Below are 26,866 nucleotides of genomic sequence, written 5' to 3'. Positions count from 1 at the left end.
AGATGATAGAAATCAGGACATGAAACAGTCTTAAACAGAGCAGATCTCAAAGTCAAAATCTAACAGATCTAAATAAGACCCACTTAAATGAAATTAACAGCCAAGAAACACAAGTTCAGATGGAGGGGTCTTAGCTTTTGGGGTTTAGCTCACAGTAAGCTCAAGTAGTGATGTGGCCAGAAAAAGGAAAAACATAAAAGGCAGTATGAGTCCCACTTGACTGAAATCTGAGTCCCTTGTACTAGCCAGGCCACATGCCACCTTTTAAAAGAGCAAGCAGAGTCTGGGGTGTGGGTTGAGGGAAAAACATTGGTGGGGACTGAGATCAGTTCCTAGAGGACTTCAATGGCACTGTACTTGCTGGAAATAGACCCTGGTGCAGAGAGGTTGCACAGGAGGGTCTCCCTTGGAATGTGGGACAAACAGGATGGCACAGAAGAGAGGTGAAGAAGCACTCAGTTTCCTCCAAGAGGGCAGACTCAGCCCTAGGAGGCCTCCACAAAGCACGGGCAGGTGGAGGGTGATGCTTGGAGCACCGTGGCTACTCCTGCAGGCTCCCTTTTACCCAAGTGGCACTTGATGGGGGGACCTGGTCCTGTATCTCTGCCTCTTTCTCTATGGAGGAAAGTACCAAGTAGAGTTTGCTTTGTGATGGTGGGGTACATGCGCAGGCTCACTAAGTTTGCATGCTTCTTGTTCTGTTATTTTGAATTGCACGGTCCTGCACAAGCAATGGCCCTAGCAGTTGTTTCAACTAATGATGGAGTCGAAGGATGGGTGTGGGAATTCACTTTAGCTGTTCATTTCATGGCAGTTTCATGTTCAGACACCCCACCCAAGGGATATGCTAGACCCATGTTTTATTCGGTTGAGAATGTCATGTGATGACTCCTACTTTCTTCAAAATTGCCTCTCCTTGAATAGTACAGATCAGACCCACCCCAAAATCAATTCTATGAACTAGTCAATCTCTTTTTAATTTGTTTTTATTGGACTTTGGTCCATCCCACAGATGAGTCTCTATGGGAAGCTACCAAAGATTTATGTTGACAGTGTAGAACCTACATATTCCTAAAGAACCCAATCTGTTCCACTGCCTCGCAGCAGGAACTGCCTCACTGTGGTATTGCTTTTATGAAATGTTATGTTCTCCTTGAATATCGGGATACTTATAAATATTTTGTAACTTTATGCCCCCACCACTTAGAAAAATGTTGAACTCAGTAAGGTTCTGAATTGAACTGATTAAATATAGAACATGAAGTGGAGCCTGTGTGTTTTGTTACTCTGACACTCGGCTCTGCCCCATAGCTCTTTCATTGACTGCTGAGAGTTAATGGACAGAAGCCCAATTTTATTATTTAATAAATGTGGCTTATATTAAGAGTGGATGCCTTCTAATCCAGAATCAAAAGCTGCTATACTTCTCAGGTGCTACCAAAATGACAAAAAGTTAAAATCTGCTTCCTGATTTAATGGGATTTGATGTTGCTGGTAACACAACTGTCCCAGAGAGACCCCCAACACCAGAAGGTTGACTTCAGCATATAGAACAGCTTAGCATGGATAAATGTGGAGAATGTAGGTTACTCAGAGGTCAGAGGGGCCAAGGGGTGTCAGTCGGCTGCCAAGCATTGCATGTGCTCATGAATGATTAAAACATTTTAATGCATAGGTATAATGTATACTGGCAGTCCCCACCTTACAAATGGGTTTTGCTTCCTCTTCATTTTTCTTTCCTTTTTACAATGTGTCTTTATATTTACTGGTAAAATACATTTTCTCAGGCTGCATTTTCCTATTGGAAAGATACTCTGGATTTGTCACAGTGATACGAGTTTAGACCATATACACTAGAAATGGTGAATATTTTAAATGAAAAAAAAAATAAGAGACAGAAATATTCCTGTAGTACTGGTAACTAGCAAGTAAAATCAAATGGAATAAAGATATTTGAGACATACCCTGCATAAGCAGAATAAAAATTTTGAGATGAAGAGGAGCTATTTAGAGGTTTTCATACTGACTATAGAACAGTTTTTGAAAACTTTTAAGTCTTTATAAGTTAATGAAACCATTTACTATAATTTATTCAATTTAAAATGTGTTTTTTTTTTCTTGTCAAGATACGATTAAAAATATTTTTCTCCTTGCTTGATGTTTTAGGACTTTGAATGGAATAAAATCATGGAAAGGCAAGTGGAAGAGTATGAAAAAAAATGAATGAATTACAAGCATATGTACATTTTTCTCAAGGAACTAGATACGCACACTGGGAATAGAGGAGGTGGTTGGTTCATTTTCAAGATGACCAAGTTGAGTGGTAAGGAGGGCAATTCTCCACCATGACCACTAGGTGGTGATGTTGGCTCAGAACAGTTTGGTTGCTGTTAGGTGGAGAAGTCATGATCAACATTCATCTGGGTATGTGGTGGTGGGTAGAGATATTAATAACACGATAACCATTTATATAAACATATAGACAGGCAGTGTACCAAAACATGTATCATCTGCCTTATGAAAGATACAAGTATCATGTGCTTGTGTGCAGCAATTTTTCACATACTGAAGTCTTCACCAAAGGACTTGTTTCAACATGACAATGTATTTGAGCTAAAATTTTCTTCAGATTTAATGAAAGATGTCTCAGAATGTACTTCTTGGTCTTAAGTGAAACTGATTTCTCAATACTTTAACGAAGTGATTGCTCATTTCAAAATGAATATTTCTCTGTCATACTTCCTTAATGTTTAGTCATATAAGCATGCATACACATATATAAACATATATATATATATATATATATATATACACACACACACACACACCTATATAACCTAATATATATTGCTTTAAAGTTGAATCAATGGATCACTGGTAAGAGAAAGATGTCTATAACTTTTACATGCAGGAACAACAGTCATGTAGGTTGTTATTCTAAATCCATTAGACTCCAGAGTTTTGATAACCAGGATGTCAGAAACCTATCTTTAACTGTTACTATCACCTTTTACATTAGAGCATGTATTACTAATTGTTACAGCATTAACTGGCATGACCTGTTTTCTGATGTTGCTTTTTAATACTAGAAAATTGACTAATACAGCCTCTGAAGTCTTAAGTCCTAAGGCGGTTACCAACTTATATCACTTTAAAATTTATCTGTACATTTTTGAAAAGCACTCTCCATTCCTTAAAATACTATTTTAAGAATATTGTCCAAATATATCTATCATTTATCATCTTTCAACACCTAAAAAAGAAAAATGAAATTAGCACCTGCTTTGAGTTTAAAGGCTCAGATCAGGAAGATCCCCCATGCATGAAATACTAAATGTGTTTGCTCAGGCAGCAGTCACCACGGACTAATGTCCTTGAAGCCTGTGATTTTTCTCTTCCAGGATCTGAAATTAATACTTCAGAGCAACAGAAAGAGAACATGCATCTTTCTCCTGTCCTACAAATTGTAAAACTTATCTTCAAAACATGCCATGCTGTTTAATGGTGACAGACTGCCTGGGCATTTTATCATCATAGTCAGTACAAAGAAGATAATCATCATCATAAGACTATTTAACAGTATTATTTCATTGTTACTTCTATTATTTCCACTATTACTTCTATCCTTTCATTACTCCACTGTCACCACAGAAGGCACACCCAACACTACATCTTTCAAAAGTCTAGAACCTTCTTGTATGTTACTTTATTGTACATGCGCTGCCCCCCCGCAATGAAGGTTTAATGAACAGAATGGTCAGCATTTCATCTACCTCATTCTTCAAGCATGAAGGAAGGTGGTGAAGAAACACACACGCATTCAAAATATTTACACTGTGGAAGCTGAGCATGAAATGAATCCACACCTCCATTTTTCTAGAAACAAAGCATATACTTACGAGAGAAAGATTTGGGAATTATTGCATGAAAATCCCTAAAGCCATCAGCCCCATATGTAACTGCAATAAAGAAGGAAAAGAAAGCTGGGTTGTGATTCCATTTGAGAGATACAGTAAGAGTTTAAAGAAAGCATTATTTTTTTTTAAATATCTTATTGCTCAAAACCATTATTTAGTTTCTAATCTGTGACTGCTAGCCCTTCTAAGTCAACTGAAAAAGCAGCACAGTGATATAAATCTATAATTCCCGGAGATCTGAGCTCAAGGTACTATATCACACAGGGTGTCTGGAGGGACTTCAGGTGTGTGAAATATTGCAGGGGCAGTAGCCTAAAGCTTTCCAGATCTGTGAGAAACCCTTCAGCAAAAGTGGCTCAGGCTACTCCTGAGTCACCATCACCACTGAAGTTCTTAGGGGAGGGTACCTGTTTCCCTGGTGTTGTGTCTCCTAGGGGGTGATGGCAGAAGCCATGCTAGTCATTCAGTTTTTTCTTAGAAAATATGCACAGAAGATTAGAAATGTTCATCCAACACGATGAATGGGGAAAAAAATCACTGTTTCCCCCTACCTCAAGAAGAGCTCCTCATTTCTGCCAGTCTTTTTGTCAGTTGCTCTCATACTCTCATAATGGGTCAAATTTGCCAGTTCTGATTCTGTTTTATAGGCCAGAGTTTTCCAGGGTGTGCCTGTGTTTTAGGATCGTAGATACTACACATGCACACGTTGTGCGCACAGACATGCACAAATTTTCCCTCCAAGAGTGGCATCTAGGGACTCAGAGTTATAATCACAGTGTAGTTGTTGAATCAAACTTGTCAGATGAACTACTGAATTAGCTGAGTAAAGGTTATGGTGTCTTGCAGGAAACAGAACTACCAAATTTCACTTAGCTGGTATTTTCCAAACTTACTGAATACAGACTCTATTTTCCTATGGAAAACCTTTTTAAAATATTGGGATAATGGGTTAACATAGTTTGGGAGACACTTCTAAAGCCACTCCTTGAAAAGACTAGCTTAATTATTTCCTAACAAACCCATTCTCTCCTATTTATAATGTTTCTTGATTGTTCAAGTTTAATGGAGAATGCTGCCACATGCAGGTGCGGCAGGCCCTGTTGCCAGTTAGTTTGTCGGGGTCCTGGCACTGAGTGGTTTGCTGCCAACGAAGTGATACTGAATTCACAATGATCTTTTAACTTTTGGCATCTTTACTGATCTTTAACCCTTTTTTCGACTTTTCAACCTCAGTTGCTGTGTCATAGGCACCATCCCAGACAATGAAGAGTAACAAAGATGCTTTAAGGTGTTACATTTTTAAAAAAAGACTATTATAATATGTGACATAATATAAGATCCTCTGATTATGTTACATTAACACTAAGATCTTGCTGATCTGGAGCTTCACTATGACTTGACTTAAAGTTAGTTTCTTTTTCTTTTTTTAAAAATTTATTTATTTATACACACCGAGTTAGGGTGTAGGCCAGAGATGTGGGAGTGGGGATAAGAGGATTCCCCAGAGACAGAGTGGGGAGCAGAACAGGCAGATTGACTGAAATATACTACTGAGGGGAGCAACGGGTGAGATAGGAGAGGCCTGCTGTGCCAAGTGGGTCAGCTCCTTGGCCAAGGATTGAACTCGTGTTGCAGTGGCTGTGGGATAGCTTCATAGTGCTGTCCCCTTGTGCCACCAGGGAAGCCCCTAAAGTCAGTTTCTTAACCTTTTCCTTTAGCTCCATGGGCCACAGCTGGCCACTGAGTATATGGATGAATGCCACAGAACAGAGGCTTTTCACTGGTAAACTAACAGTACTGAATACAATTAATCTAAAAACTTTCTCACCACTAGGAAATGCTGACTTATACAATTCTTGGCTAGCCAAAATGTAAGCCTTGAAATACGTAATTTTATTAGAATGCTTTCTATTATACACATTGGCATTTAATATAAATAATATTATAATACATCACTGGACACTAAATTTAATCACTTTTGAAGAGAATTAGTTTTTTGTCTAGTATAATTTAAATTCACTTTTAAATTCCGGTCCTAGCTATTTGAGTCCCTAAAAATTGCAAAAAGTTTACACAGCAAGACATAACAACAACTGTGGAGATATTCTACTTCCTTCTAGGCAAACTGAACTGATGAGGATTCACTCTTGCTCATACATCAGAGAAGTTCACACACTTAAGGTAAAGAAGAGCATGCTATTCTACATGGATAGATAATTATGTATGACTGCAAAATGTGGAAACTCAGTTCTAGCTGAGACTGGCATCTTCTACCTCACGCTATTCTACTCAGTTCAGTGCCTGGTGGGAGCTTCTCATAAGGAGCTTTGTGAATAGTAGGGACTGACAAAGCAATTTCCATAAATTGTCTTTAACCCTCACTGTGATCTTATGAGGCAGGAGTGAGCACCATTTTATCAGTGAGGAGACTGGAACTCTAAGGCAGTCCTAGAATTTGTCCTCCTGATGACAGAACACAAATATGTGACTTTGAGACCCAATCCAATCACAACAATACCGCTGGTGTTCTAAACACACATTCTCCCACACAGTAAGTGCCACTGGGAAACTGTATTTTCTCTTTTATGATGCTTGAGAGGCGCTGGTAATTGTGTGAGATGCTGAAGCTGCCAACACGTACTCGCTGGGCCTGCATGTGAGCATATACATGTACATGCAAGTGCATACCCAAACACACATGCATACTCCCACACACAGGAGTTATAGCACATGTACCAATAGAGCCCCCCACATAACAAAATGATTTCCAACCAGTGACTGGAAAGTGTGCCCTCACTGGCTGTGCCATCAATCAACAGCCCAGTTAATACTGGCCACCTTCATACAAGTGAGGACATGCAGTGTCTTAATATCTGCACTCCCTGAGCCTACTAGCCCAGTGCCGGCATTCTGACATGTTTGTACATATAAGACCAGCTTTAAAATTAGTCACACAACCCTCTTCCCACTCACTAGGAGATATTTGCAGATGCAGAATGAGTCCCTCATCACAGTCCTGCTGCTAAGTCTGATGTGTGGCCCAGCAGACCCTCTCCTGGCCTTCAGACTGTCACTCTCGGGGCAGAGAAGTGATTCACCTATGAATGACTCCCAGACTTCTTTTCCTTAGTAAATTCCACCCCAAATTTTAGGCCTTTTTTTTTTTAAGATTTATTTTTATTTATTTATACAAGCACTGGGTACAGTCAGAAGCATGGGAGGGTGAGAGAATTCACCAGAGCCAGAGTGGGGAATAGAACAGGCAGACTGACAAAATACACTGCTGAGGGGAGCAGTGGGTGTGGCAGGAGAGGTCTGCGCACCATGTGGGACCCTCGCCTGTGGCCGGGGACGGAACCTGTGCTGCAGAGGCTGAGGGCAGCTTCGCAGCCTAATGCTCAACCACTGCGCCACCAAGGGAGGCCCTAGGCCGTTGTTTTATAAAAGGATACAGAGAGGAAAAGATTTTATGTTGCCAAATTTTCTAAGTTTCCCAAATTATATTCTTTTACTCAAGAGAAAATTTGACTCATTTGATAGAAATTTTTATTTCCAGAATTGTCACTAAAATTTTCATATAAATTGTTAATTGCCTTATTCTGAATCCTACTTGGATCATCAAGTTGATGAACACTCTAGAAAGAAAACTAAAGGCCCACAATTACACTTTTGGTTTGTATTTAATTGTGTAGATAATTATGAACTTTTGATGTTGTGGTCACCCTAGGGAAAGAATAAAACATACTTGGTATTTTCAAAACCAGAGGGAGAGAGTCTATTCCAAATCAAAGGACAATGATGAATTTCTGGCGAGAATAAGCAGATGTAGATTTATATACAGGAGAATTCAGAAATATGCTTAGTTTGACTTTTATCTGTATTCTTTAAATTACATTAGTTTGTCAGCCACAGTCAGATCATTAGTCTCCTATTAATCATGTGTGTATGATTTGCAATGACCTTTGAAATGCTTTCAGATGCAGTACCTCACAAGATCGCGTTCCACCCCCACCACTGAGCCAGCAACAGGGTCACAGCGAAGAAACAAAGGAGAGGGCCAGGGGCCAGCCAGAGTCCAAACAACAAGCCCAGGCCCCTAGTAGAGAACTAGCTGCATCCTGAAGAGGGACCAAGTCCAGTGCTCTGAAAAGTCTCCCGCTTGTAAACATACATAGGTGGGCATCTACTCTTAAATAATTCTCTAAATTAGAGAGCTCCAGGTTTCATCAGACACAGATCACATCTAACATCCCCTTACTGTTCACTCCAGAAAAGTGGAAGCTAAAACACAGGCAGGTTAAAGGCTGATGCACAGACACAGAGCAAGGAGCACCGGTGGGAAGTCTCCTTCCCTCCATGCATGGGTTCCCATCTCACGCGTCCTCTTTCTAGACTTCAGGGGCCCTGGCATGCAGATGATGGTGTCATATTCAGATCTGAATTCTGCGTGGCCCCAATATAATGTCATGTATCAGTGGGCACGCAAAATATTTGTAAGCAGTGATGTGGCCTGGCCTCCTGCTGTGGAAATGCACCCTGGCTCACTTGCTACCTCTGTTCTTTCTTCTCTCCATGCCTCCAGCAAGCACATCCAAATCCAAACTCACCATCTTTCAGCCTACATGTTCCAAGGGAGCTTTTCTCTGGATTCTATACCTTCAAACTCATGTGGCTCTCACCTCCATCCTGGCCACCTGTCAATGTCTCTCTGCTTTCTTTTGAGACTTTCCTCTTACTGTTTTCAATTGCATCACATCCAGCACATCCATGAAGCTGTTGCCTCTCTTAGCCCAGATCCTCAGCCTACCCCCCATGCTGCCATGGCTACCTCTCTGACACCTGGCATTGACTTTGCTGTCAGAGTTACCTTCTAATCAGCCTTTCCATGGGCCTAAGTTAGTGATATTCAGGCTACCTTTATTGGATGACATCCAAAGTTTCCAGTGGTCTGTACTGTGACCATGAGACAAAATCCTCCTAGACTAGTCAGCAATGACAGCAATGTTCTCAGCAGACAATGCTATTCAGAAAATGAAATGGGCAGGCCTTGTAGAAAAATGCAAGAACAAAACCCCACCAACTACACTTCATATGCAAATAACCTTGCAGTGCTTCCATTCAGCTGCCCATCTAACTATTCCCTCAGTCACAGTCTGGCATGTTCTCCTCATCCCAGCAGAACTCCCCCTCCTTAAGACTTGCTCATCCCTTGTTCATCTAGGACTCCCCTCCCCAGGACTGTGCACCCTGCATGGTCCCAGATCCCCTTTATTGGTTATTACAGTTCTGCCCTCCCTAGTTCAAAGTCCTTGCAATCCAGGCTCAGTTCTGGAACCTGACATGGGTCTTCAGTCTAATTGTGTGCCCAGTGAAGAAACTGTGACTTACAAATACTTTATTTTCCTTTTCCCCACTTCTTGCCCTTCTATATAATACCTTCAACATGCAAGGTGTGCATTATAAGGTTCTCGAATCAACACCTTCTACTCTTACTTTCTGAAGACAGTCATGGCATCTGAATAGTTTAAAAAATCTACATTAAATGACAAGTTGCAAAGTACATGAAAGGACACTTTGCATTTTCTGTGTTGATTACAAGTGAGGCTCCCAGAATTATGGGGCATTTAAGAGTCAGTAAGAGCAATCTTCACTCTTGACAGTACACAGTACTTCAATTTCTAAAAACCCAGCACATATGGACTGGGTTTTTGTTTGTTTGTTTGAACAGGTACTCTGGCTTCTGTCTGTGTCCATCACATCCCAGCCTTCTGGAGACTGGGTGCTCACTGGTCAGCAGGCAGCAAGGACACCCACCAACTTATAGAAAAGAGGGGCAGCTTCTGGATCATGGTGGGAAACAGGGCACAAAGATGGAGGTCAGAAGGCAGGGTTTATATGACTTCGGCCTGCTGCCAGCTGTGTGGACTGAGCAGGTCAAGTCCAACTGCTCTAAGCCTCAGTTTCTTCATCCATCAAATGGGAGCAATCATTCATTTTGTCAGGTTGTGTGCAGACGCATGGTGATACGTAGAAGGCTGTTCTCTACCAGTACACAAGTGCAGTAGCCCATTTTCTTAGTGGAAAACCACAGACATATAAGTGCAATGCCAATTTTCTTGTCAACAAAGTCTTCAGGGCTTATGGGTAAGTTATACTGAACCAACATTAACCAAGTGAAAACTAACAGGGATAAAGACCTGGTGGTGACAATGAGCAAAGGCCCTTAGGGAAAATGCTAGTTACATTTGAAAATGCAGTGTGTGTGCAGGCTTCCCTGCACTCTAAACACCCTTGTTGTCACCACTTCCATTTGGGAACGAGATGGACTGACCCTCCAAAGGCCTTTACTTTCCCTTCCAGTGCTTCAGGCTAACTATCCATTCCTGGGACAATTCTTGTCCCTTCAAGTGGACCAAGACAAAGATGGCCAAAGTCAGCTTTGCTTTACTTGAAAGTACAGCTGTCAGATCTGTCTCCAGAGCAGATAAGGGGCAAAACTACACAGCTCCCATGGACAGATTGGGATAAACTGAGATCTGAACTGCTTTCTCCTGATGTAGTACAATTGGGGACCTGATTTTTGTTTATATTTTACTAACACAATTTTAATTCTTGATGGTGAACTACGTAGGAGAGACAATGCTATGATTAGTAGTCTGTAATTGAGAAAGGGAGCAATGGATAAGCGAAGACTTTTCTTCTCAAAAGTACAATCAAGAAAACATCAAGTTCAAAATAGTGATTCCACTTGTGGAATTATCTTTTAAGTAATTCTTTTGATGCCATTTACAATTTTTCCTCACCTATCCTCTTAGACATAATTCATCACAATTTGGAGTGAAATATATAACAGGTTAAAGAATAGGCTTAGGGATATTTTCTAAACGTTATGTCCTTCTTGCTTCATAATTTTTTGATGGAAAGTCACCTTTTTTTGGGCGCAAATCATATTTTCCCATTAGAAAGTATCAAGAGTACAGCAGTATCAGGAGGAATTTTTAAAGTTTGTCTCTAACTCCTATAATTGTAAGAAAATCACAAAAATGAGGAAATGGAAACATAACAATAAAAACAGAATGAGAACACTTACTTCAAGCTTTAAAAAGAGGAAAGGAAAGGGGTATTTTCAGGCAATAAAGAAGGACTGAAGTAATGATGATTGGAGATATAATTACAAATCAGAAGGGTCTTACACCAGGGGAGGTTGAAATAATGTGAGTCCCAGATATAAGGGAAAAATTGAATTGTATTTTACTTTTCTATTCCAAATCTTATTCCAACAAGGGAAATGTCTACTGGTTCACACACAGCTAAGACGGAAATTGTGCTAAGTAATTCAGGATGCACACAGCTATGACTGTGGGGTTGGGCAGGTGGCCTCCAGAGAGATGGGCTGTGCCCAGTCCTTAAAGGCAGAAAACCAGGCAGATTCCCCAAGGAAACAGGTGCTGTGTTTACCTGCTACAATGAGAAGAAGAGGAGCTGGGGGAGGGGTGCAGGAGCCAGGAACTCGGAGCTTTTGGAGCATCTGCAGTGTGAGCACAAGGCCAGGGCAGTTGGCGGCTGTTTGGGCACATGCCCTCACTGATGTGGCTATAAGTTTTGGAGGCAATGTCCTGGCAGCATACTTATCCTGAGGGAACTGTCACTATCGGTAAAAGTTGATAATGGCAATTGAAGTGCTGAGGTCTAAAAGAGATATTTTCACTGACTGAAGCCAGACCAGCCTTCTAAAGTATGGTTGCTGCCTGTGCCCTTAAAACATCTTCACGTCGCAGATGTGCTGTGTCTGCCTGGATATGGGGGAGATATTTCAAGGAAGAAGGGCCTAGGACACAAACCCCAGCCTGTTGTTGCCTTCATCCAAAAGTCTAGTGCCCTGGGGCTCAGCAAATACGCTTGGCCATTCCCTCCCACCTCCACAGTGAGGGATGTGTCCCTCCCATACCCATGGCTGGCGTGGTGTCAAGCCCCAAAGATCCCAGGAGCCCAGGCCCCACGTCAGGGAGGCCAGAGATAAAGCAATCTCCCCTAGGACACAAAGAGGGTGGAACCCAGCTGTCCCTCCCTTCCAGAAGCTCAAGGTGTCCCTGTCAGAATTCCAAGCAAAAGGTGACTCAGCGGGTCTCCCCTGGTGGCACAGGCGGTTGCGTGCAGCACTGTGAAGCTGTCCACAGCCTCTGCAGCGTGGGTTCGATCCCGGCCGGCCGATGAGAATCCCACATGGCGAAGCAGACCTCTCCTCTCTCGCCCGCTGCTCCCCTCAGCAGTGTATTTCGTCAGTCTGCCTGTTCTGTTCCCCTCGCTGGCTCTGGTGAATCCTCTCACCCTCCCACGAATCTGGCCTGTATCCTGGTTCTTGTATAAATAAATAAATAAATCTTTAAAAAAAAAAAGGTGACTCAGCAAAGAAGGACACTGGATGGGAAGAGGAGCCCTATTGTCACTGTCCCTGCCTCTGAGCCCCAGGAGCAGTAGCACTGTCCTTCTCTCTGTGCTACCTTGGAGGAAGGGTGTTTTGTGTTCGTAGTGCTGAGGCTGCTGGGGCAGCCACCGTATCTCAGCAACAATATCCCCTATGACAGATATACAGCCTTTACCCCTGCCTTTACCATTTCTCCCTGTTGTCTGTCCCCAAATCACACTTCCCAGGCGTTGTCAAGGGCAGGGAGTACAGACAGGAGAGACCAGAAAGTAGGAGGTCCCTTGGCATGTCTGCGACTAAGCTGGCTGCCCACAGAAGGGGCTTGTGAGCGATCACTGGGACCGATGCACGAGCATGGGATGAATGCATCTCACCTGTACACTAGTAACATGTGTGCGCATGTCTCCAAGTATGCGTGCTTGTGTAAGAGACACACATGCTCATCTTGGACACACATTTACAAAGGCAGCTCAAAAATAACCAGAAGGTAGAGAGCCCTCACTTACAGAGATTACACCTGAAGGATTGCAATGTAGTGAGCAGTCTCCTGTTCCACTGTTTGCAGCATCAACAAGTCTCTCTCCTCCCTGGGGTGTCTCCTCACTGCCCAAGTCCCGCAAGCAGCTGCAGGCCCCTGAAGCCAGGGGTCATATAGGGTCTCACTATTCTAAGAGTAATAATGTAGTTCACACTTACTTGTTTTTTAACTGGGGGCACCGCTGGAAAGATTGCTGGGTAAAGAATTGTACCCTAGGATGGAATTCTACATCTTGAAAATAAACAGAGGACGCTGGGAGGCCTAAGGTAGGAGATGGGGTTACTTTAAACTCTTTAATAACTAGTGTGAATGTATTGCTAAGCCCAGTAAAAGAAATTCCAAACTCTTTGCATTTTATAGTTTTTCTTTTAAGGAACTCTATGATTTCCACACCCTTTCACTTTCTCTCTTGTCTTCTGCCTTTCTGTCTCAATCTCTCTGTTTTTGTCCTTCTCAATTTTATTATATCCTGCCTTCCAGCACTATGAGTAATAAATACTAAGCTTGTGTTATTTTGGTCACCCTCACAACACAGTTCTAGAGTGTCACTATCAACCTTGTCTCACGGGCAGGGTTTTAATCATCAGGGGGGTTTCAGGAAGAAAGACCTGCCCCTCCCTGCATCCCCAAGAAGTTGGGACCTGAGGGGACCACGTGCTTTCCCCAGTGTCACTCCCTCAGACCTGCCACCTTCTGGTTATTCTGAGCCACCCAGCTCCTTTCTGCACACACTGAGCAGGGTGGGTGCAGTCCCGAAGACAGAAGCCTATCCCCTGCTCCTGCTGACTGCACTCTAAACCTTCATCTGAGATTCACTCCTCACTCAGCAGCCTCTACGTCCCGAATTTCTGTCAAAATCTCACATATTTTGGGAAGCACATCCAAACATTACACTCTCACCCCACCCCCCTAGTAAATATTAACTGTTTCTTAGGAGTAGAGCATCTTAAAAAATCCTGTCCTTCATTTAAGCAATATTTCTTTGAAAGAAGGAGGCTCCTTCTTTCCCCTCCTCATCTCTGTCTAATGCTATGATTCAGTGTTTACTGGAGACATGTGAAAAGGACCAGGACAAGTCACACATTCTTTCCATTTGAAATCCAGACCATTGAGCATCGATGTCTCCATCAGGACGATGTGGCTCATACAGCCGTCTCTGCCACCTACAAGCTGCTGCTAGTGCCGGCCACCCATGGAATGCTTTCTGCACATTCATTTTTTAATTCATTCTTGAGGTAGCCCCGTGAGGAAAAGATGACCCCACTTGACAAATGAGAGAAAGAGGATTCAGAGAGGTCCCTGACCAGCCCAAGGTCACCACTAGGACTGTGGCAAAGCAGGAACTGGAGTCCAAGTCCACAAGGTTCCAGAACCTGCGTTTTCACTCCTCATTAGCTGCCACAGCCAGCAATCTGATCGGAACGCCGACCAGAATAGAGAGACTGGCATTAGGATTTCACAGGGAAAGCTCAAATAGACTATTTTGCTAGGACTGACCTGACTTTTGTAAACCTTCCAGTTTCATTCCAGCAGTTAGTAAGTTTATGAAACAGGTCTTTCAAATAAATCATGTCACATATGATCTGAGGACTGATTTCAATTCCAGGTATTGCACACACGTGGGTGCAAAGCCTGAGGGTGTCACGAGAAAAATGGTAACAGTCTCTGACCACAGAATCTGCAGTCTTTGAGAGGTGGAGGTGAAAAACCAGCAGCAAGACACTCGCACTGCCTGTGGGAAGCACACCAGCAAAGGACTCTACTCCTGGGGGTTTATGGTGGGAACTGGATCAGTGTTAGGATAGAGGGCTGGACGGGAGACCGAGAGAACACCATCCTGACACCCACAGACAGAAAGAGGGATGCCAGGTGACCGGGCTGTTCTGAGGGGGAAGGGGTCATGGGTTCAGACTTGAGAAGTGGCTTCTGAAATGCTGCCACTCCCAAAGAAGGAACACCCCCCTTCCCCAGCCTCGGAGAGTCTGAAGTCTAGTCTGGATTTGGTCCCTAGTCTGGATTTGGGCCAAACTTCAGAGGAAAATCATCCTGTTTTTGCCAGACCTTAGGTTTCCAAAAGCCTCACTTCTGCATTCCATTCTCCATATATCGATCTTCCTCCTCTTCCAGATGCCTGCAGGATGCAGTGTCCAGAATGATTGTGACACTGCAGCTTGTGTGTCATATTGTAACTGGGTTTCCACATCCTCCTGGCTGTATTCTAAAAGCCCGAGAAGAGGAACAAGGCAAATAATGAAATATAGGAATGTAGGAAAAGAGGAAGCCGTTGTGAGACACCAGCCAACCGAAATACAAAGAATTATGGAGAAGTGACAGAAAGGGAAGCAAGAGTAAGGAATTGCATTTGGTGGCTTAGCACAGCATGCACAGCAAACACACACGCATAGATGAACATGGATACACAGACACTCATACACAGACACACAGACACTCAGACACCCAACACACTCACACAACACAACCAGCACATCCAGACACACCCAGAAACACACACATATACAGACACTTGCACACAACACAGTTATACAAGACTGACACACAGACATACACTCACACATGCATACACTCTTACATACTCACACATCCTTTCTTGCATCTAAACCAAGCTTCTGAGAGAGAATGGTCTTTTAGTTCTCAGCCTTAGAGGGAATGTCAAGTCTACTCTGTTGACTCAGAGTACAAGCCAAGTGTTCCTGCTTGTAAGCTCTAAACACCACTAAGAGACCATTCTGCTATTTTTCTCTTGTATTGAAAACTCCAGAGTAAGAACATGGTAAAATTTCCTCGACTGTAGTTCAAACTTTAATTTTAGAACTGACACAAAAGGATGGACTAATAGAACAGAAAGCATAAGTATATTCAGGTAGATCATTTTTGGCAACTCCGAATATCGTTTTTCAAAAACAAAAATAGGCAAAGAGTTCAAACTTGAAATCTAGGGAAAAATGAAAAAGACACTGGGGTAACCCGTTTGTAGCATTTTCTGTTTGTGGTGATAAGAGCAGCAGGGCAAAGGCCACGGCAGCCTACCGGAGGAGTCTGGCTGGGGTTGCTGAGAAAGAAGCCCTTATCTAGTGCTCTCACAGGCCTGGGGCAGGGGCCGTCAGCCCCGCCAGGATCCAGCCATCCTCATTCCCGAGCCTCTGAATTCAGATGGAAAGTTCCTGACAGACATAGGTTTAAAGATTAATGACATCATTTACCTCTTCCTTATTTTCCAAAAGCAACACTAGCTGTCCCAAGAACTGTAACTGCGCTGACAGAAACTACAGATGATCTCATGAAACTTCATGAGAAACTTTCCATTTACTTTTTCAAGTTACCACGTAACATTTGCAATGAGCCGAACGGAGAGACCATCTGCAGTGGACTTTGGACTGAGGGCAGACCCACACCCCTGCACATGAGTTCACAGGTGGCTCTAGGGTGGGCTGGCCTTGGGTGGGATGCTACAGGCACGTGGAGACTGTGCTGTGAGTCTACCTCCTGCCTGCTGCTTGGCCTGCTATTCTTCAACACTCTGCTGCTGAGAGCATGGGCCCTAAGCTTTCAGCCTCAGTGCAGTCGCCTTAAGTTTGTCTCCATTTGAGCAAGAGTTCTGGAAAGTTGAGCCTGTTCCCTGAGGATTAGGAGGCTGGCCAAGGCTTACTCGGGGCAGCTGGAGGGAGCCATGAGGTTGTTTATCTCCACTGTCACCCAAGACCCAGGAATGCCTCCCCCACCAATGACAACGCCCTTCAGACTTCCTGGATGAGTGTTCTAGACGACTTCTATGCACCACATGTTGACCCTACCCCAACACGATATTTTGGACACTGATGTGTGACTCTAAAGTGGTCCCAGCAGGTAAAACCCAGACACTTAATGTTTTTCTTCACAGGTTAACTATAGTTCATCCAATAAGCATTTACTTGTAGGAGGGTTGCTGAGTCCCTGCAGGGCTGCTACATGTAGCCCTGGGGCCACAGGCTCAAAACCAGGGGCACTGGATGATTATGTATAAAATACTTCCCAATACCAGCAAAAGAGGAGCAAAAATGCTGGAGAAGGTTACTGCAGGCTTGTGATTCCAAAAATGTCTGAATTTTGAGTTGTTTTTACCTCTCTGGTTTTGGCAAGTTGGTTTTGTTCCTATCTGAAGCAAAGTGTAAGGGAGCAAGGAGGCAAAGAGCTTACTGCCCAACTGCCCTGCATACTTTATCTCAGTCCATATCTGCTCCCACCTTGGGCAGGTGTGACCCAGCACACCTGACAGTGGACCACTTTCTGTCCCTGTGCTCCAAGCTGAAGCCACAGGAGCAGTCCTCAGGGACACTGTGCTTGGCTAGCAGGGGTGAGGGGTTGCCCTGCATATCTCCTGAGGCAGTCCTCCGGATGGCTGGGGGGCTGGGCGGGGGGTGGGGGGTGTGCTTGTGAAACTTTCATAGTGTGGCTATGTATTTTTGTCCTGGGATTCTTTTATCCTTTCTCCCCAGTCCCTCGTCCTCCACAGGATCACCTTTCATGGAAATGAAGTTCTGCTCACAACATGTGTTGATTTGTTTTGGAGGCCAGTCAGGCCAGGGAGGTCACTGGTCTCTCCCAAGAGAGGGACAATTTTGCCAAGAAGCACTTCACATGCACAGAAGCTAAGTCCCGTGTTTCATGTCTGGAGTTACAGGTAAACAAAAGCAATTGTAAAACAGCACCATCCAGGGTGCCTCTCAGTATTCTGTTTTCTGGATCCCTTTGTCACCATCTCCCTTGCTGGAGTCACAGCAAGAAACACATGAAAGTGTTGAATACACGGAAGTCTTAGTCACTTGAGATTCTTAGTCACTCAGTTTGAGATTCACTAACTAGAGAGGCCTTTCATAAAAAGTACAGTGCAAGAAAGACCTTGCAGCCAGAGTGACATCAGTGGGCTCATGTCTGTGTGCTGACACTTCTGGCCACAGTGTCCCTCCTGGAGGACACACTGCAATGGGCAGTTTCTCTTTGGTGACTTCAGAGAACTCCTGATCTTATGCTCGGAGAGGAGTTGGAAAGGGGTGTGGTCAACCTCCTCCTCTCCTCTTCACAAGCATCGGCACAAACACTACAGGAGGTAAGCCTCACGTCCAAATGCCTTGGAAAAATGAAATGACAGCCATCTGCCCCACGCATCAGGCTCTCCTGGGGAGGTGTGGCGGGGCGGCAGGTCAGAAGACTCCAAAGCATATTATGCACAATGTGTGCAAAAATGAAAAATGATGTAAAAAATATAAAATTTAAAAAAAATAAAAAAAACAACCTGGGGGGGGGAGGGGAGGAATAAAATATATCATTATACTGTAAAAAAAAAAAAAGTGCATTATGGTAGCGCGGTGACCAGCAGAATAGAGGGGAAGGAAAGCAGCTCTCTCGCTCCCTCCTTGCTTCCTCCCTCCCTCCTCCTCTTCTTCATCTTCAGCTTCTTTCTCTCTTCGTCTGTTCTCCTTCTCTTTCTCCTCTCACCACCTCCTCCTCCTGCCTCTTCCTTGTCTTCCTATCTCTGGCCTTTCCTCTCCCCACCCTCCTCCTCCTCTCCTCACTCTTCTCTCCTCCCTTTCTTCTTCCTTCTGCTCTTCATCCTTTTCTTTTCACTCTTCTCTGCCCGTCCCAACTCGCTCCCTCTGTGTCCTACATGTCTAGAAACAGGGGAACTGCCAATTGCACAAGAAGTTCGAGGACAAGGCCAGGCTCGCATGCCCTGTGTGTGGTCCAGCATTATTACCAACACTCCTGAGGCACCTCCCCCTCCAGTCCTTCCAGCTGGTGCCTTTTATGATATGATTCCATCAGCATATCTAAACAAGGAAAGGGACTGGGGAACTATAACCTTACTTACGAGTAGTATTTTTATTTTCATAAAGTAAATTACCAAATCTCTAAAGATATTTAACATGGAAAATGTATGTCATGAGACTTTCAGAAAATTTTATCCTCTGCAATGACAAAAAAAATTCATATTTGTTATTAGTTATTCCAAGATAGGTCATTGTTGAGGCCATGTCAAAGAACATTTAGTATAAGCTAATAATAAAACACAAGAATGCCACAGCAGGTAAGAGCTGTTATTAGTCTTTCATTTCAATGTGGAGGCTTCAGGTTTAAATAAAAGAAAGAAGCACAACCAAAAGTTAAATTGGAAGGATTTGAAAAGATCAAAGAGGTTGAAAATACAACCTCTTAGTGTCATTCTGAACTGCTAACCTAAAAATATAAACTTGGGGAAATCAAGAGCGACATTGGCTGATCTCATTGCATTGACATTACGCTTAGTCAGAAGTTGTACATCCATCTGCTTCAACTGGTGCCAATAGGTCAAGAATGAGAAAGAAAGTAAAACTGACCTCTGAGGCAACCAACCAAAAGAGAAGTAAAAAAACCTTTGAACTAACATGTATGCACTTACTCATGGGCAAGTCCCTCCAATGCTCCCCCCAGCTTCTGCCCTTACCTTAGGCACAACTGTGAAAACCTTTAAATGGTTCTCTCTTATCTTAATACCCAACAGAACAGAAGTTGTAAATTGGAGGAAGAAACTGAAAATATTATCCAAACAGATAAGAGAATTCAATGTCTTGAGCACACAGGGAAGGTGATAAGCTCTATATGCACAATGACTTTTCCTGCAGTGAAATAAGGACTTATGGGGTCAGACGATGCAAAGTGGGCTTGCTGGTTGCAGGAGGACTACCTATTTGACACCTGTACTGTTATAGAAAATCTGGAAGCCAGAACACCACTGCATTGAAGCATGAGAAATGTTTGCCAAAGGAATGGTGAATGACTGAGCAAGTGAGTGTATCGGTGGCCTCATCCTCCCTGCTTATGGGGTTTACAATCTACAAAGCATGCACCCACATATAACCTCTCTACAATGTTAGAGTTAGTATTTACAGTAGTAAACTTCCGTTAAGCAGAAAAGGTCAAAATGGGTCAAGATATTCTTGGAGGTATCTCAGGGGACCCAGTAGGTTCTAGAATGATCCCTTATCGCAGAGGGTTAAAACACACTGAAAGTAAAATGTAGTGGGCTTCAGTAACAGAAAATTTAGTCATAGAGCAATGCTTTCTGCTTGTAAATGAGAGATAAATTAGATGTTGGCTGAAGTGGCCTTCAAACAGGAGCTGTGAACATGAGTGTCAGCTCAGGTAGCAGCGCCAGTTATGACCAGGGCTCAAGACATCTTGTTGAAATGAAGATCTTAATGACCAGCTTGCTGAATAATTTCATACATGAAAATTTCCCCTCACAAAGCCATTTCTGTTTAAAATATATTGTAGATGTATTTTCAACTCTGTGCACAGTGCGTACACCTTAGGGTAAGAGTTTGTTGTCAATTGCTTCCAGAGTCCTGCAGCTGGGAAGATAGATCTGGAGGAAATAGAGAACATTCTGAGATTAAAAACAGGAAATGGGTGAATTCAGTGCCCCTTCTGGGAAATGATGAAATGAGATACGTTTCAACCCTAAGGTGTAATCATGCAAAACTTAGTTTATCAAGGTTATTAAGACATATGATTTCTCACCAAGATAAAATGACTTTTTAAAATTAAAAATTCCATCTAATATGAAGGTTAAAACCATTCCCTTTCATATCATAAAACTATAAGGAGCTAGATACTTGGATATTTTCTATTAATAGAGAATAAAAGAAGAGAAAATATCTAATGGATAATTCTGATGTGGTGAATATTTCAATGACCTCAAATCACAATTTACAAGTTTATAATTGGTTAGTTTTGTACAGATATGTAACACACAATTAAACAGCTAAAGTCACTGTGTTAACACAAACCCCTCAAGTTGAAAGCACAGCTAGGTTTTTTTTAAAAGCAGGTCTTTGAGGCTGAGTACACCAGAAGCTCACTCTGCTATCTGTCTGCTGAGCCTGGGTGGCCCAGGCAGGGCCCATTGTGATACCACCTTCAAGCTAACCACTGAAACCCAGCATGCAGGGACAAAGCAGCACCAGCAGCTCAGGTGGTCGGGAGATTTCTTTTCACAGATCGGCACACAGAACGGTTGTACAAATCGCACTGAAGATCTCCATTTATGAGTAACCAATGCAAATGAGAGGGAATGAAAGAACAGAAAATGATGGGAAATCTAACAGCATAAATATTTTCACACTTCAATGACACATTTCTAACGGTTAAGAAGGAGGCAGTTATCTGTGCGTGATGTCAGGCCATCGTCAGAATGTATTGGTGTAACATGCTATCAGAACCCAATTTATCCATCTGTCTGCCCCAAATCCTGCCTGAGAATTCTCTATCCAGCTGCAAAATCATCTGCAAACAACCTCTCTCAAGATCACAGGGGAGGATGATGAATAAGTGGTTGGTAAGTTTAGAAACCTCATTTGTTCAGTTGACTCAATTCCCATACGGGTCCTGAAAATCACAACTGGCATCTACACTCTGAAAACCAATGGAGGTAGTGACATTGACAAGGAGGGCAGGTGGGGAGAAACAGAGTCAGGAACTTCTCTTGACAACCGGGCTCTCCATAAAGGAGGCCTGCTTGAGGAAGGTTTACACGCTTAGCCTAAGGTTTCTACCACAGGCTTTAGGAGCAGCTGCACAGAACAGGGTGCAGTTGGCTCACAGCCACATGACTGCTGATGGGATTCAAACCTGGGCCTTCCCATCTGCAAGCCCACACCAGGGTTGCCCCCACTCACTGAGGCTTTAGCCATATATCTTTGCTCAAACACCTCAACTGACTTGAGGTTCATTTGATTAGTTTCTCACATAGGTTCTTGTACCTAATCCTTTTATTTTCAAGCTTAATTTCTGAATGAACTTGTAAAATAAGTAAGAAAGTTGCCTTGTTTCAAAAATCCTGACTAACTTTGCAAGAAGGGTTCCCATTTGTCCTAAAATTTCCGCTCACAGATGCTACAATATGAATTAAAATATATGAATTATTGCTCTAAATGTGACATGATATTAATTAGGGGATTTCTTGATGAAAGACAATAGAAGAAATGCTTGAAGAAGCAATCATTTGGGGCGTGGGTAAGCTGTGCCAATGATTCCCACCCCATTCTTGCCCCACTATACTGCCTAGGAAATAAGCCCGCAGGAATACAGGAATACTTCTCTGACATCAGACCTCTTTTCAGGGTCAACCCCTCTTCCCAGGGAAAAACTTAGGCTAATGTCAACACTTCTTTGGCCCACAATTTCATTCCTACCACCTGACACTTGCTCCCATCAATTTCTTAAAATTTACCATTTGTGAAGGAAAAGAATATATGTCATGTCTTTTAAAATTTCTACACATTTTTCATTAAAACTTTTTGGTTCCTGCCTCCTTTGTTGGTTTTAGACCACTGCAGCTTGATATAAAACACACTACTTTGGGATGACTTGGCGGTGCCAATTCAGTCTCTATTGCTCATTTCATTATGTGCTGAGCAAACACTGTAGGATGAAGATGGGCCAGCTACCATAATGGGATTTTCCTACCAGCTTCCTAATGCCATTTTTTTTTTTAAAGATTTGTTTATTTATTTACACAAGCACTGGGTACAGTCAGAAGGTGGGAGGGTGAGAGAATTCACCACAGCCAGAGGGGAAAGCAGAGCAGGCAGACTGACGAAATACACTGCTGAGGGGAGCAGCGGGCACGGCAGGAGAGGTCTGCGTGCTATGTGAAACCGCTGCCCAGTGGCCGGGGATCGAACCAGTGCTGCAGAGGCTGCGGGCAGCTTTGCAACCCAGCGCTCAACCGCTGCGCCACCGGGGAGGCCCCCTAATGCTATTTCGATGCAATAGTTTTCAACATGTCTTTCAGCTATGTTCTTTGCATGGTAGCAAAGATCACAAACACAGGGCTAAAATACAAAATGGTAACAACTAAGAGTCAAAAGATTTAGAATCAGAAAACTTGGGTACTATCACTGAGTAAAATAGCTTCATTTGCAGAAATTTTTTTGTACTGTCTTAAGTTGTATTTTACTTTTTTCCCATATAAGAGGAGCCTGATTTTAGCCAGATTTAGAACAGTGGTTCAAATTGTTCATTCCTGAAACAAAATTGTGGCTGGACTAATTTTTCAAGTGGGCAGAGCCTCCATATATGAATGACATCCATAGTTTCAAAACCACTGCTTTCTTGTTCTGATCTTGGTGCCATAGTAATGAGGAAGCAGCACCTTACAGAGGTGTTTTACCTCAAAGAATGTGCCAAAAATAACTGTTTCTCACTGTACATATCCCACTCAGTTTTTTTTTTTTTGAGATAAGAATCTTTCTAACAGCTAATTTGTGGCATAACTCATAAAATCATTTATCAACAAAAATCAACAATCCCTTTTCTTTCTAGTGAGGACTTGTGTTTTCTTATTTTAGGACTTGCATTCTTTCCACATCTTCTGCTAAGTCAGAGATGCCATTCCCAATGGCAACAGATGAAAACTTTAATGAATTTACTTTTCTGAGAAACACACACATTAAATTTTGTCCTATTTAATGATTTGGAAGGTATATCTTGCCAGTGGAAAATCAACAGAACTCTCTCAAATGGGAATTCTCTTGGAACTGCCAGGCATATCATTGGAAACTCCTAGGATTTTCTTTATTCGTCCTAAGTAAATAAAAGAACATACTTCATGCTTTACTATCGAAAGAGGTCTTTTTCTCCCTTTAGCTTTCTTCTTTCTCCATAGATCTTGGAGTGGGGGACTTCCTGACCCAAAGTGTCAGTGCAAAGTGAATGAGCAGTTGCACATAGGCCCAACACAAGCCATGCCAATGGTATGGGAAAACTAGCTCACACACTGCCATTGTGAAGCACACTTTCTACCTTGATTTCCCTTTCACTTAAACTTTCTTTTTTCTTTTAATTTTTTAAAAAAGGTTTATTTATTTATGTATACAAGCGCTGGGGCCAGAGGTGTGTGCTTATGGGGGGTGTGTGTGAGAGGACTCACCAGAGACAGAGTAGGGAACAGAACAGGCAGAATGACTGAAACACACTGCTGAGGGGAGCAGCGGGAGAGACAGGAGAGGTCTGCTGTGCCATGTGGGTAGCTCTCTGGCTGGGGACTGAACTCGTGCTGCACTGGCTGTGGATAGCTTCACAGTGTTGAGCTTAACCATTTACGCTATGAGGGAGACCCTCACTTAAACTTTCAAAAAAAAAAAATTCCATATCTATGGTATGCACCCACGATTGAGTGATTCATGAAGTTATCTGACACAATCAGATATTAAAGTGAGCCCTGGAAATTTGGGATTGAGGAAATGGGCTAATTTCATGAAAGAGAACATTTACTGGGCCTCCCCTGGTGGCGCAGGTGGTTAAGCACTGCGCTGTGAAGCTGTCCGCAGCCTCTGCAGTGCCTGTTTGATACCGGTTGGCTGGCGAGGGTCCCAGATAGCACAACAGACCTCTCCTGTCTCGCTCGATGCTCCCCTCAGCAGTGTATTTTGTCAGTCTTTCTGTTCTTTTCCCCACTCTGTCTCTGGTGAATCCTCTCACCCTTCCACGTATCTGGACTGTACCCCAGTTCTTGTATAAATAAATAAATAAATAAATAAATAAATAAATAAATAAATCTTAAAAAAAAAAAGAGAGAGAACAAGACCTCCCTGGTGACGCAGGTGGTTGGGCGCAGAGCTGTGAAGCTGTCCACAGCCTCTGCAGTGCTGATTCTATCCCAGCCAGCCTCGGAGCAACCCACATGGCGAGCAGACCTCTCCTGTTCTGTCCGCTGCTCCCCTCAGCTGTGTATTTAGTCAGTCTGCCTGTTCTGTTCCCAGCTCTGTCTCCGCTGAATCCTCTCATCCTCCCGCACATTTGGCCTATACCCGGTTCTTGTATAAATAAAATAAATCTTAAAAAAAAGAAAACATTTACTTACACAAGTAAAAAGTAAACTTAGTTAAAAATTGGATGGTGGTGGGTACGCTTTGGCTAACAACAGTAACTCAAAAAAAAATTTAAACAAAAAAATTGGATGGACACAGCTCCTTTAAGACACACTTCACCCAGAATAAAGTAGAATTGAAGGCGTTTCCTTTCCAGTAGAGATGGCTAAACATTTTCCTGCTTTTGCTTCACTGAATGGTATGAGTTTTGCTTCCTTTAAGGAACTTGCAAAAAATTAGGTTTAAAAATGTAACTTTTTTAAAAGTAAAATAAAAGTGTGGCTTTTACCTTAAGACTGGTTCCCTGACTAGCCATCACAAACTGCTTCCCTTTCACATGTGCTCGTACTGAGAGCAAAAGGAGAGGCTTAAAGGAGTCAGGGATCAGACAGAAAGGTCCCTGAGCAGCCCTGGAATGCTAAATTCCTCCTTAAAAAGTATATTATCTGTATGTTTGAAAGAAAAAAAAAAGGCTACATTTTCAGCTGGGCATCTCCCAAAGGTGCTGTGGGTAGGAGTTGTCTTTTCATCACTGTACCTGCTGCATCTGGCACATACAGTGGTTCCAGGAAGATTTTAACAAGCCAAAATGAAATGCACTACTAACTGGGACACTAATTGCAAGATCCTACTCTGAGATCCAAAGAGCAAAAGACCAAACACAAGCTGAAGGAGCTATGCCTTAATAGCTGCTCCTAAGAAACTGATGACTTAGCTGACAGTTACTGTGGATTGTGGCTGCATAGATATAACACAAGTGTATTGGTGTGAATGTGCTACATTAGGATAAGCCTGGCAAGGAAGGCTCTACTTCTACTTGATTCTGCCTTTCAGAAAAACTAGATAAAATTCAAAAGCATGGACATGTGTTTAATATCAATACTTTTATAAACTGACAGGGGTGACTCCTGCAGAATTACAGTATTAGCTTGGGCAGGTCATCTTCCATCACACCTGAGGGCGAAAAGCAGTTGCTAGCTCATTTGGAGACAGTGTGGGGCTTTCTCCTTCATTTGCTTTCCCTGCCAAGGCCAGTAAGGTCCTTCAAGCGTGAAATTTTAGGAGGAACTTGGGCACACCGAAAAATAATGAGGGGAGGGCCTCCCTGGTGGCGCATGGGGTTAAACTTCAGCACTGTGAGGCAATCTGCAGCTACTGTAGCATGAGTTCGATCCCCCAGCCGGGGAGACCCAGGAGGCGCAGCAGACCTCTCCTGTCTTGCCCACTGCTCCCCTCAGCAGTGTATTTTAGTCAGTCCACCTGTTTTAGTCAGTCCACCTGGGCTTAAACCTCAGCTCTGTATGCATAAATAAATAAATCTTTAAAAAACAAATGAATAAAATAAATAAATTGTAGAATATTTGTTTCAATCTCAAAAATCTAATTCAACATTCAAAAAAATAAAAATAATCAGGGGAGAAAGAACAGTAAAGAGAAAGTAAAACACATGCATTATGTTTATTTCACTGTACTCCAGTAAATGCTTAAAAGATAGCCAGGAGAAGAGTATGTCTGGATGGCCTAATATAGCTGTCTCCAATGATTGGAAGGGCTCTAAGACTTCAGAGAGAGTAGTAGTATTGCAGATGGCTGCAGGGATGGCTTTGATAGAAGCATGTTTAACTTCAGGTTTTTCTAATAGTGTTTCTCCAAACATAGAACAGACAGTCTATGAAGTGTCCAAAGAGGCTGGTCCATCCTCTGCCAAGAATGCTGAAGGATTTATCACTGGGGCTAGTGGCTAGCGATCACTCAGCGGCCTTCACCCAGAATGCTTTATGGGAGTGGAATTCATTTACACAGCACTAACATGACATTAATTAAACGAACTGTATGATTGTTTCTATGGGAGTTGGCAATGGAATGAAGGTACCAGTATCAGAAGCATTTCTAAATTTTCCTGTTTCATTCACATGCAAACAGAAGTTCCAGTTCACCTCTCTTTAGGGGGATAGTCATAATTCAGTCTGTGCCTTCAGTAAAAGCAGCCATGAACTTTAATGAATCAAACTAATATTTTAATTAAACGAGTGAAGTTCTGAGAGTCAAAAGTTAGCTTATTCTATATTTACCCTTTTTA

General features: G+C 42.8%; 1 protein-coding gene across 7 annotated transcripts in view; it reads right to left on the bottom strand.

Annotated features, from left to right (window-relative positions):
- The window catches only part of IKZF1 (IKAROS family zinc finger 1), a 99,596-nt gene that overhangs the window by 33,332 nt on the left and 39,398 nt on the right, over positions 1 to 26,866 (bottom strand). For 3 of the 7 annotated variants that reach the window (XM_054695822.1, XM_054695828.1, XM_054695826.1), the window contains exon 4: positions 3,900 to 3,959. The exons of 3 other annotated variants lie outside the window; for them this stretch is intronic. In XM_054695822.1, the coding sequence (XP_054551797.1) occupies positions 3,900 to 3,959 (60 nt within the window). Of the gene's footprint in view, positions 1 to 3,876; positions 3,960 to 26,866 lie in introns of those variants that run through there. One more of the 7 variants, XM_054695839.1, reaches the window with a different exon arrangement.

Source organism: Talpa occidentalis, unplaced genomic scaffold (genome assembly GCF_014898055.3).
Source record: "Talpa occidentalis isolate TD23 unplaced genomic scaffold, MPIMG_talOcc4v2.1 talOcc4.10, whole genome shotgun sequence".
NCBI classification, from domain to species: domain Eukaryota; kingdom Metazoa; phylum Chordata; class Mammalia; order Eulipotyphla; family Talpidae; genus Talpa; species Talpa occidentalis.
Note: the sequence above shows the minus strand (reverse complement) of the source record. Positions and strands in the feature narration are given on the sequence as shown.